Below are 12,671 nucleotides of genomic sequence, written 5' to 3'. Positions count from 1 at the left end.
GGAGACATTCCTGCTTCTGAAAGTGCAGAACAAGGTGCGCCTTGTTTATAAGCAACCAGCAGTGATTATCGGTTTGCAACTCTCCTGTTTACTGCTCAATGAAAAATGCTTCTGCTTATAGTTCGGATGGATGGATCACAAAGGAATAGAGCGTGCACACTTCTAGAAAAGCAACTCTGACTGACTAGCAATTTCTTGTTGTATTCTGATGACACAGCTGCTACAACGCACAGTGCAGAGCTGATAACACACAGTTATTTAAAGACACACACACACAAGCTAAAAACATACATGCAGTTATCACAGACAACTCAATGACTGTTTGATGCAGTCTTATAACAGTGACATCATCATACCCAGTGGAAATAAAATCTATCTCCAAGCTCAAAGGGGTGGCCACATAGCCGAGGACAGATTCTGGCCTAGTACATCAAAGCAATTCCAAACAAAGAGACCCTATTGCTTTAACTCCCTATTATTAAACATTTTGCAAAAAAACCTTTGAGAGGCTCCCTCCACTGCTTCCCCCACCAGATTAGCTGGTAGCCCAACAAACACAACGTTGTTTTGTATGTAAAAGAAATCTGAAACTCACCTGTATGTTGCCAAAGTCCACATTCTCATAATGGAAATGTGCACACTCAGCCATCTTCGGGAAATGACCCTTTGTAAAGGATAACCTGAAGCACATTAAAAGCACACCATAAGATGCAAATCACTTAAACAACGCTCAGCATCAAGTACTGTTACAAAATGCAGCTAAGTAACACAGATTTTCTCACCCTAAAGCCGAGGGAGCAGAGGGGTTTGCTGACACGATGCACCAAAACAGTGGAGAAAGGAATTCAGTGAGAAAGGAAAACTAAATTGCAAAGTGGCTTTTATCATTGCATCCTTAAGGAATTGTGTGGCATTTCATCACCACCACGGCCCATGCCTTTAAGCAATGGTGCAGGGGCAAGCCGCTCTACCTTTACAAATGCATTTTTGCAGTGCAAATTAACAGCCTTACACGAGACACATAGGAAAGTAGAACTTTACCTGTGAAAGGCATCACAGCCCATCAGTCCCGGGTTGATGTATCTGAGGGTGCAGAACAAACGCTATTTATCCTGTGCCTTTTTAAAATTCAGAAGTGAGGCATTATTATTCCCAAGTGTCTCCAGCTACAATGATGGCTGACGGGGAGATCCTCTGGCTCTGCAACATGCTCTCGCTTCTGCTGAAGCTATTATAGACTCCTATAGATATTTCTGGTGGTGAGCCAATGAGATTATCATTATCTAGCTCTCTCTTCCCACGGGAATATAAGTGGGAAGTGAGATACAGCATCTGGCTGCTCAGCACTAGAACAAAGAGCCATTTCCCTTACAGCATCAGAGCACTACAGAGAGGTGATCTGAATGCACAGACCAGTATTGGGCAGTTCTTGTCCTCAAGTGAGCATTGTTAGCAAAGACAAGCCAAGTAATTTTGATTACTTTTGAACCCATTGGCAGGTTAGGGGTTTGAAAGCTTTACTACGAGCCCAGTAAGTTGATTTACATTCTGCGGGAGAGAGTGCAAGAGAGAGCAAAAGAATGTGAGCCCACAGGAAAAAAAAAGATTGGGATATCAGAGAAGAAAAAATGCCCCCAAAAAAGAAAAATTGTACAGGTACAGGGCAGAATGCAAAAAAGGAACAGAGAAAAAATATCAAATAAAAAAAAATATAGACCACCCACTTGTCCTTGCTTAGTTTCCCTGAATATAGGGAGATGGAGAAAATAATCCAATCTATACATTGCCTGGGCTTCTCTTTAATTATACATATTTTTACACGAAACCATTTCGGGGGGAAATCACAAAAGCTTAAAAATACAGCAAGAGTGAGGTTCAAAACTCAAACAAACTTTGCTTCTATAGCAGCAATAGGGTAAGGGAGCTAACAAAACCTCTCATGTCCCCAGCTTTAGATGTCATTAGCATATCACACTTTGTTTTGAATGGATTTCTAGCTATGACAAAGACACTATCAAAAACCATTGCAGAATGCACTAGCTGTATTGTAGCACAATAGCTAAAATCCAGGAAGCCCAGCAAAGATAGGAAAGCCAAAGAACACCGCTCTTACTTTTTCACATTCTTCACTTTCATACTTGCTGTGCTGCCACAGGTCCGAAGTGGCAACTCCCCTGGAATGTCAGGGATATCTGCACCTCTTGCCTGCAACAAAAGAGGAAAGCAAGGAACTTAAAATCTGATTGCATGATAGGGACTACTGCCTCCCATGCAGCAGCCTATATATATGTATGTGTATACATATGTATACATATATATGTGTGTGCGCGCACACGTGTGTACACACACACATATACACACAGAGCTCAAATTTCACATGTACCTCCAAATTGTACTTCAGCCTTCTTAACTAGCAAAACTGAACCTTAGGATTATGACCTAATATGTGATTATCTCTTCTTAAACCATGCTGTAGAGCCCTGCTAATTCTTAGCAATCACTAGGAGATCCAGTATCTTATTCGTTACTCCTTTTGGTTTATAAAGAAGAGATTTCCAGAGGCAGGAGTCTAACATACATTTCTAAACTCTGTGTTTAGACTCCTCATTAAGTACCTGATTTTCAAAACAGCTGTGCACACAAATTCAGGCAGAGGCACTGGAAGAAGCTGGGTAGTTCATATGGTAGAAAATCAATATAATGACACAGCTACTTATATGTGGGAGGCAAAGTTTTAAAAAATGTATTTGAGATTATCAGTATAAGTGCATAAATATATTAAAATTTCTGAATCACTAAAATTAGGTCCAAGAAAAAAGATAATGCCAAATAAACAACACGTATACATGCATGGAAAGGGTAAGTTCGGAACACAGGACGTTGCTTAACAGTCTTCACCTTCTGTACCAAAGAACTCAGTATTGCCCATTTTATCACCAAATGGCATGCTCTTCTTCCAAAGTGCAAAAAGCTTGCAGCATGTGTAGCTGCAGCATTTACATCTTTCTGTTTTGTTTTTTGCTTCTCTCAGGAAGATAAGAACCAGCTGCTGCTGCATCAATTTAGTCCTCTTCTGTTCACCTCATTAAAAAAGAAAAAAAAACGCACTCTCATTCAAAAATAATAATTTAACAAAAACTACCGTTACCTTGCTTTGAGACTTTTGCTGGATGCATTCCTGTATCTTATACTGAAGTAGTCCAGAACTTGTTCAGTATGCAGGTGTAAACACTCCTCTCTACAGAGGGATGCTTTTTTTAAAACAATTTGCCAATTTTACATGGTTACCAATACCACAAAAAAAGTGTTTTTCATACTTCAGATGGAGCAAAAGGTACATACCTGCAGGATTTCTGTTTAATTTATATTTCAGCAAGATCCTGCTGTATGGTACTTTGATACAGACATATTCCCCTGGGGCAGAATTTTATCTCACGTGCTAAAGCTTTGATCCTTTGAAATATCTCAGACTCAGAATCATTTAAGCCACATATCTGGTATTCAGCAGCTTCTCTGTAAGGATGTGCACAAGTTCAGCAATGAACACAGGAAACAGGGCCAGAACACTGATTTTATTTGCAGTACCTGTCAGCACAACTGTCTGCTCGTGTTTTGATGATAGAGACATGAAGCTCTCAGAAAACCTCTGGATTTCTACATAGTCATTTACTTTAACAAGGTCAGAAGTCCAAGCTCTCTTTTTTTGTTTGTTCTGTTGTACTTTCCCACCTTCTCCCTCCTCCAGCCGCTTTTTCACAAGTCAGGAGCTCTGCTCAAGTAGGCATTCACCATCACAAGGGGACCCCGATACTGAGTACCGCACGCTTCTCAGGCAGTCCTCGAGGAGGGAGTCCTAGGGCAGCCTAGAGGCTCTAGAGGAATGAGGGGGTTTACGGGAGGTTTTTATGAAGGGAGCTGGGACCAACCAAGAAACTTGGCACAGACTCCATAAAGCAGAAGGCAAAAAACATGGTCCTTGATCTTGGCCAGAAATATCTCAGTAGTGAGCTGGGTGAGACCAGCTGAATGAGCACAGGACAGATCACGGAAAACTAGCTTTTCTGTTTTATACAATGCACTACGAAACATGAATAACGTCCAAAACAATGAATGCTCAAAGAAGAGGAAGAGAGCCATTTCTCTCAGGGGAATATGAGGTATTCCCTCTCTCAGAGTCCAGGAACAAAAAAGTATTAAATTGAATTCATTTGCTAATGACAGGAGTAACCAGACCACTTCTTCGATCCAGATTGATTTCAGTGTTTCTAAACCAGGCCACCAAAAGATACCTGAACAGGGATGAACAGTTCCCAAAAGCTGTTGCACATAAAAGAATGCTACTGTACACTGCCATTTGAAGTATGGAGACAACCTGGCCCTTGCCCCCAAAACTTTATGGTCAGACAGCTACAATTCAACCTGACAGCCCACTCAGCAGCTTCTGCAAACTTCAGTACTCTATTCCCATGTCTGAGAAATTCAGCACTGAACTATGCTGATGCTGAAATTCAATATCAAAACAACAGCTCTCCACGATAATATTGGAAGTGTCTTTAACAGACGGGGCAGTAGGTCTGTGTTGTACAGCTCTCTCCAGCTGCACTCAATACTTGAAGCTTCAAATAAAAGCAGGAAGCTTCTTGGGGCAGCTTGTTAACTCCACAGTATGGCACACCAGATGAACAACGGAAGAACATTTCTTACCCCCTTTCCCTGAAGCTCTCATTTTCGCTCGACATGGATCAAATTTACAACTGCTTCACCACAGCATAAAGAGCTGAAGAAAGTAAGTCAAAACCATTCACCGTTCCTTTATTCATTAACTAATGGCGATGGGGCTGGAAGGAGTGATTCACTGCATTTAACTTTAGACATCTCAGTGTGCATAGCTGAGTTTCTAACCCAGCCTACTTTTATCGTCAACAGAGGGAAACAGGCACTTTGGGGCAGGTTCACCTACTTTCGACGACCAGCAACCATGCTGTAGGAGTATTTGTTTCTCCCTTGATATAGGGAATGCTGGCCGACACAGGCTCAGATGCAGACATGTAAGTTGCAGACATCTGTATTCATTCAAAGGCATCTCACCCAACATCACTATGGGTTTCTGCAGGACTTGGGAGACTACAAGTTCTCTGCACAGGGACACATTCCTGTTCAATTATTTCAAGCACTGCCCTTGGAAAAGGGATGCTGCAGCAAATATGAATGAGGCTCTCTCCCCTTTCAACATTATCAATTAAACTGGAAGCAAGGACACACTCTCACAGCCTGTCACAGCCTTGAACATATGCAATGTTTTAATGCAGAGAGTTAACACTGTCCCACGGACGTACAGAACTTGCACACCTACTGGCTGAAGAAAAATATGGACCCTATTTATATCCATAAATAAACCCATCTTTGGCTGACTGACTGGTATTAACTACACAATTACTTAGTATGTAATAAGATGCTTGAGAGTCTCATCGTGAATGAAGACGATCACCAATTCAATAAATCTTCTAGGTCTTCTACATAAGAAAATAACTAATTACAGTAATAAACATGCCATTTCTGTAAGTAGCTTTAAGGCAAAGCTGGATGTTCTAGCTTTACTTTTCCAAGGAACAGAATTTTTGTAGGAAGAAAGATAATTTTTCATCTTCATGAGCAGTAGAAGCTGGTGGGATATAAAAATGGGTAAACAAGACTGACAGAAAAGGATGGGCTTCAGGCCAATTTGCAGCAGTGGGTAGAGACTACCCTTGATCTGACTCAAAGCAGCGTAGGCAAAACCCACACCTCCAAGAAATGCAAATGCCAGCATCTCTCTCTGAAAAAGTGATATTATTCTCTACTTCCCAACTGAGTTATGTCTAAATCTTGCTGCAAAGAGATTTTTGCCTCTCCCCTTTCGACCAGCATGTATCCCTTTAAATGGACTACAATGAGAGGCAACACACTAATTAATTTTGGTTGCTTTTCTAATTAGATTTGAGCTCTTTGGACCCAGCTGCAGAACAACAACCTCTCAGAAGTCTCACAGTCAAAGAAAATGGACCAAATGGTGATCTTGTATAAGCCAAAACTAACACTAGATTTTTTTCTTTTTTGTGAATAGACAGGGAAAAAAAGAAAGATAAAACTAACTGCAGTTTTATAAGCAATGTTCCTCCAAAACAAACTGCAGCTCCTATCCCTTTAAGCAAAGATACACAGCTGCATAAATGCACACTTTATTCACTATTAATTTGTACCTGTTTTGATCCAAAACCTGGCTTGCAAATTGTCATCCTACATTACCCTTCTCTCAAAATACAAACAAAACATCCAGGATGAGATTTGTCATCTTTTGTGCTTCATGTCACAGTAATTTAATTTTAAAAATCATTTTGAAACAGTTGAATTATTTACATCTGAAAATTAGCTAGCTAGCATCATCACTTGCTTCTTTCTGTTCCTTATTTTCTATGCATCACTGCTCTGTGGAAACCCAGTAATTGCATAGCAAATCTGCTTATGAAAATTATTTAGCCCAATTTTCACAGCTTAATGTCACTGCTGTATCCATCTGCTCTGGTCCAAAACTTGGTAAACAAATTAGGGCTTGGTTCAGAACCCAGGCTATTGACTTCATCAGGATCACCAGGCCATTTATATTTCAGTTGAAGGCTTTTAAGCAACACCACCAGTTGCAGCTGGACTAAGATATTCTTATACCACAAGCTCACTCAGAGAGTGCACATATATTAGCAACAGTTGGGACAATATCTGAAAACTTAAGTATTTTATAACAGATACCTACACCAATAGTGAGGCAGACAGGTGCTACTAAAATGATTACTCTAAGGGATTTTGGAAGAATGCCTGTCTGTCCGTCCCACCCTTCTCAGGGTTGGGCATTCTGTTTTTAAATCACTGCAACTGAATATCAGGCAGACCCCTAAAGCACTTGCATCACTTGTGCAATTTTAAAGTATTACTACTAAACTATGTGGGAATCGGAGTTCTCACAAATCAAGGTGTCTAGCTTTAAACATTCTGATTTTAACTTTCTGGTCTTTATATTTACAGCCATTGTTTGGCAAACTTCAGGACTGCTCTCGCTAGCACACAAAACCTCAATCATAAATAATTTAAATCTAACAACTTCACAACATAATATGAAAGGATTTTCTCAAAAAAAAAAAAAGTCTCATTGCATTTATCAGAAAACATGTCAGCCCTTCCATCATGCCCAGAAATGTAACACAATCTAAACACATACATAAAGTTCAAGAAAACAATCAAGTGAATAAGCTGGGATAAAGTCTCTCTCTGTCTTTGTAAATCCTCAGTATGGGGGAATATTGAACCTAGGTAAACCCATCCTCCTCCTCCTGCCACCAGACTCACACTGGAATGTAGAAGCGGAGAAGAAAGAGTGGAATCCCACAGAACTCCAGGAATGCCAACAAATGGTGCACTGGTTTTCCATAATGCTACCATAAAGCTCTCTTGAACTAGGAGATCTGGCAGCTATAACCACTCACCCAAAATTCCTTCTTTTCCACTGTCTCTCTTATTTGCATCGTCACCTCTGTGTTCAAAGAACTCCTCCCCAGCTGCACAGGTAATCTTTGAATGCAGTGTGCCATGGAAAACATGATCAAATAACCATGCAACTGTATCTTGGGTAGCTCTGTGTAACATTCGCATTAGCAGCATCAGGCCTAGATCCTGCAAAATGAACACACCAGTCTAGATCTTCTTCCTCAACTGAAGAGATCATAACAGGAGAAGAGCCTGGCAGGCTGAGGCCCTGGACGATAGGAGGTACAGCGGGGAAACTGGATGCAGCTGGGGAGCAGGGATCCTTTAGGTAGGAGCCTGCACTAGGGTCTAGCTAACTAGCAGTTCATAAATACTTGATATATTGCCCTGAGGAGGTGGAAGACTTGACAGGTCAGCATGCAACGCAGGCTACTCAACTGAAGTGGGATTTCTCAAGATGGCTATTTACTCTTACCCAAGGTTAATGCAAAGCAAGATAATCCAGGGGAAATCAGTTTATAAGAATAAATATTAGACATGTGGTAACAGTTACGCATCTTCCTATCACCAGTCTATCTTCAAAACTAGTTTGTGAAGAGAAAGATTGCTCTGAATTCTTTCAGCACATGGACTTGTTTCTAAAAATATCAGAGCTGATTCAAAATGCTGGTTGGTTTCCATGACAGTCTTCCCTTTACATCTTCATTTCCCCTTGATTTTCTTGGGAGGAAAAAAAGAACAAAACCAATTTTGTTAGATTTTTACTTCTTACTAGAGAACAGCAGAAATAGTTTTAGTAAAAGTCGTTACTCATCAGGAGATAAGTAGATGGTCTACTTGGCTTTAGCAGGAGGTCCAACTAAGGTGGGCAGTACACACAGTTTGACCTTTGAGGCGGACACCTATCCACAAAGACCTCAAGGCTATTCAGAACCTTGGGTATCAGCTAGCTCCACAGCCCAGGGCTGGCTCAGTACCAGCTGCTTTGCACAGCTTACTTAGCATCATTTAAAAGACTGTTCTACAAACATCCCTTGATCACTCAGAGCTAAAGACGAGGGTTCCATTAGCACTGCCCTGCTTTTACCAAGTACTGCTCCAGAGTCAGCCTGAGGCACAATAAAAGGAGGAAGATGGTTCATCGCAGGTTCACACTCCTCAGCCACTAACACACTCCAAGGAGAGAAAGTTATTTCTGTTTCTACTTCGTATGTTGTAATAACAATCCTGGTTATTCACAATAAATAAATCAACCAAGCCAAACAAAACACTTTCACTAAACTGAAAGTCACCATGTCCAAGCTATTAAAAATAACTCCAACTGAAAGGTCTCAATTCTGGAGCGTTTATCTGCAAAAGCAGCATCCCTACATGTATTAAACTGTACTTGAGCACAGGAAAGCTTTAACTGGGTCACTGTTTTTAAACGGAAGAAATGTACAGTAATTGATGAAAATATAGCATCCATCCAAAAATGTCAGGGGTAAAATGGCAAAATTACCACTCACCACTGATTCATTTAGTGAATACAAATGCATGTTTTCCTGAGTGTTTTCATACAGGATGTCTGCGTCACTGGAAGCACACTTTTAATAGACTTCAGCTAAAATTTTCAGAACTGCTTAAGATATTTGAACATATTTAAAATCAGTGAGCATGATATCTGGGTTATGTAGCTAGCTCTGACAATCTGCTTAAACAAAAATATCTAACCATTATGCTGTAGCAGCTTTACTGAAGAAGGAAAAAGAAACAACTCTGCATTTCCCAATTTATCCGCCTAAGATCTAACATCCATGCTATTCACAGTCTGAGCAGCAGAGCGCAGCACTGGCACATGCAATAAACACTAGAAAGTATGCAAAACTGCAAAGCAAAGACACTCTCCGGCGCTCATACCCAAGAGGCCTCTATACCCATCTGCATTCGCAAAAGCGGGCTATGTACACTCACTCAGAAAAGAGCAAGACGCCAGATACATTTCACGTCTGGGACAGAGGGGCCAGCACACCCCGACTACAGCAATCCACGTCACCTTGCACAAACGGCTTTGAGACAACTTGGAGCAAGGCATAAAGACGTTTTTCGGAGTGAAAAAGAGCTGAACCTTTTAAATTCCATTAAGTGATTTCTTTTTTTAATTAAAACCATCACTGAGCTCCTTACCTAGTGCAAATTTCGTGACCCCTTTTGCAAAGATAAATAAAAAGCCTTTCTGATGTGCCAATGGACAGCTGTAGGACCAGGTAATATGCATGTATAAATCAAGGCCAGAACTCCTGGAGTTATTAGAAGTAGCACAGACTTTTAAATTTAGCTCCCAGTTTGGGGACTGAGGAGGACAGGGTTTGGTTCTCAATTTCTTCATGAAAAAAAAGGAATGGTACTGAACAAAGGAAAATTCAGTTTATTTCTGGCTAGTTTTCTCAACATATGTGGGGAAAAAGGGTACGTGGAGAAATGGAGTGACCCAGCTAGACATGCCCTTTAAAATCTTGCAGTAAATGTGCAATGTGATAGAGAAAAGCTAGTGAAAGAATGAGAAGTTCTTCCTAGTGAAACTCTCAACACTGACTATGCGAATTCCTAATACCATGACTAGGAAATCTGCATTCAATAGAGGAGATATTTTAACGTATATCATTTTTTGAGTTTGGGACTTCTAATCGCATTTTCCACATTGCCTGTCAATGCTGAATTGTTCTAGCCAGTACTTATTGCATGGCATGGTTAACAGCGAATTCTTTTCTTTCAAGAGACCACACAGGATGTGTTTTTCTATTCCCAGCTTTTCTCCTCCAAAGGGGAAAAAAATAAGAAAAAGAAAAACCTTTTAAGCATTGCCATGGGCTGGCAAATTAAGGGAAACCTCTCATTCCAGAGCTTTAGTACTGTATAGTTAGTCCAGGTCAACCATTTAGCATAGTTTAAAGAATGAGCCTGTACAGAGCAAAGCACAAATTCATAATGACTAATCTAAGCATTTTTAAAATGAAGTTTGCTGGATTTGTAGAACTAGTTCACTGATATGTGGATAAAATTATCTCCAGCTCGTGTAAAACAATTTATTTGGTAAAGGGAGTCTGAGACAAAAAGTAAAGCAACTTTGCAGCAGTATGAACCTACTTTGGCAGTATTATTACCACTGTAAATAAAATTCACCTCTGCAAAGTAGGTGGATTTTATGTCAAGACAAAACTTCCTAAATGGGCTTAAACAGACACAGGGACTTGCACTGATTCTCTGCAGATGGATCAAACACACCGAAAGGATGGTGGTTATTTCCAGCAAAATGGTCCCACACTTGTATTGTCTTTCATAACTACCACTTGCTTTAGAGATAAAAACAGATGCACTAAGCAAAAATGAATGGTTAGTTACTGAGGACACCATTAGCATGATAACTACCTGAGAGCTTTAAGGTTGGATTTGACATTGCTACAGCGAAACAAAAGTGAGATCGCCTTATTACCATTCACAAAGATCTCAACCCAGGGAGCTGCAACCGTACAGTACATAGCCTCGCATAATAGTATACTGGCTAAGGAATGTACTTTCTTTAAAAACAAAAATCCCACATACAATATGCGTGGGAAAGGCAGGCAAGGTTACAGTCCTTCTTCTGTACAGCTTACAAACTAAATTTTAGAAAAAAGCCCCAGAAAATAGAACATGCAACGAGCACAGTGCTTTGATTCCTGTTCCTTGCTGGCCATCCTCCCCCCACCAAACACACACACACACACACCCCTCACCCTGTCTGATGCACAAATTCTACAGTCTATTGTTTCATGGACGGAGGAGGGGATCCTAATCAAGGCTTAGTTATGAAAGGACAAGTGGAGCTTTGGGCTGTTATGCTGGAATGCAATTTCTCCTAGAACAAAAGCTCCTGAGATTAATTCAGCCTGAAAGTAGCAAATACCACCTCAGTAAGTCCCCTGACCATATTCAGTGATTATGCAAATGACAATGTTATGTTATATTATACGTATAAATTGGTTTACAAATCAAAGAATTTTCCCACTGCAGTGGCAGAAAGATTGGGAAGGCAGGAAAAACAGCAGCCTGACATTCAACCCCAATATATGGTTGAGTCAGTGGATTTAACGTGAATTTATACTCATGCATGCAAACCCAACCTAGACTGAGCTTTCACTTTATAAAAACGGTGGTCGTAACGAAATAAAATACACAATTGGTATACGATGCACTTATTTTGCACACCTTTATAATATCACAGTTATGCAAGAAATCTGCTTACTTGTAACATGCAATTTATACCATGAACTATCCATAAACTTCTGAACAAAACAAAACCGGCCAGTTCATTAAGTTTGTTCAAGCGTTGCCTGGGAAAGCTTGGCCTGTGATCACACACCCTGCTCTGGCTGAGACTGAAAAAGTAACCACCTCCCACGGCTGGTCACTATAACTGTGCAGGATCTCAGGGTTCCTCAGATCTGCCTTCCCCACCGACTGTTCAGAAAAAACCCTGTTCAGCCAAAACAAGCCAGTTGTCTGAACTGGGGTACGAAAGATCACACAAGCAATTATGTTGGCGAATCTGAGGTGATGGTGATCTGCAGCAAGGGCCTGAAATCTCCTCACCTCACTCAGGTGAGGTTAGATGAAGACAGAAGTCTTTTGATGCTGCTGGTCAGCAAAACCAGGAAGATGAGTGGCAACCTCTTCCTCATATCACCCAGGAAAAGGATTCTGCAGAAACTGATGGCTAGATGGCTAGAATTGTAGCCTTCCAAGCAAATTTTCCTTCATTCATAAAATTATTCGGTACAAATGAGGGATTTTTTCCCCAAAGGTCAATACTCAAGGGAAAGAAAAAAAAGAAAAAAAAAAAAAAGCAAAGACTGAGGTATTAAAAAAAAGCACATGCAGAGAGACAAAAAACATTTCAAATTAAGGCGACACTTCTACACATGTATAAAGCTGTAATACACTGCGTTATTCAGATGAAGAAACCACAAGTAGCCAGTTAACCACACATAAATAGAGGGAAGAATGTTGTGCACAAAGCAAGAAACAGTAGTTAAAATTTTTCATCCTCAAACCATACCAAAGAGCAACTTCAGACACTTTCAAGCAGAAAATATTTGCTTGCAGTACAGGCCACAAAGCAAATCAAGGATACATAG

At 40.4% G+C, this 12,671-nt stretch overlaps 1 protein-coding gene across 6 annotated transcripts in view; it reads right to left on the bottom strand.

The window, feature by feature from the left end:
• Nucleotides 1–12,671, bottom strand: part of ARHGAP32 (Rho GTPase activating protein 32) — a 280,782-nt gene that overhangs the window by 147,512 nt on the left and 120,599 nt on the right. For 5 of the 6 annotated variants that reach the window (XM_026097253.2, XM_026097254.2, XM_064524332.1 and 2 more), the window contains 3 exons: nucleotides 2,114–2,205; nucleotides 1,042–1,083; nucleotides 596–680 (listed from right to left, as the gene is read on the bottom strand). In XM_026097253.2, coding sequence (XP_025953038.2) covers nucleotides 596–680; nucleotides 1,042–1,083; nucleotides 2,114–2,205 — 219 coding nt within the window. The remainder of the gene's footprint in view (nucleotides 1–595; nucleotides 681–1,041; nucleotides 1,084–2,113; nucleotides 2,206–12,671) is intronic. The other variant, XM_026097252.2, reaches the window with a different exon arrangement.

Source organism: Dromaius novaehollandiae, chromosome 21 (genome assembly GCF_036370855.1).
Source record: "Dromaius novaehollandiae isolate bDroNov1 chromosome 21, bDroNov1.hap1, whole genome shotgun sequence".
Classification (NCBI taxonomy): Eukaryota; Metazoa; Chordata; class Aves; order Casuariiformes; family Dromaiidae; genus Dromaius; species Dromaius novaehollandiae.
The sequence above is the reverse complement of the archived record's forward strand: the minus strand, read 5'-3'. Positions and strand labels throughout refer to the sequence as shown.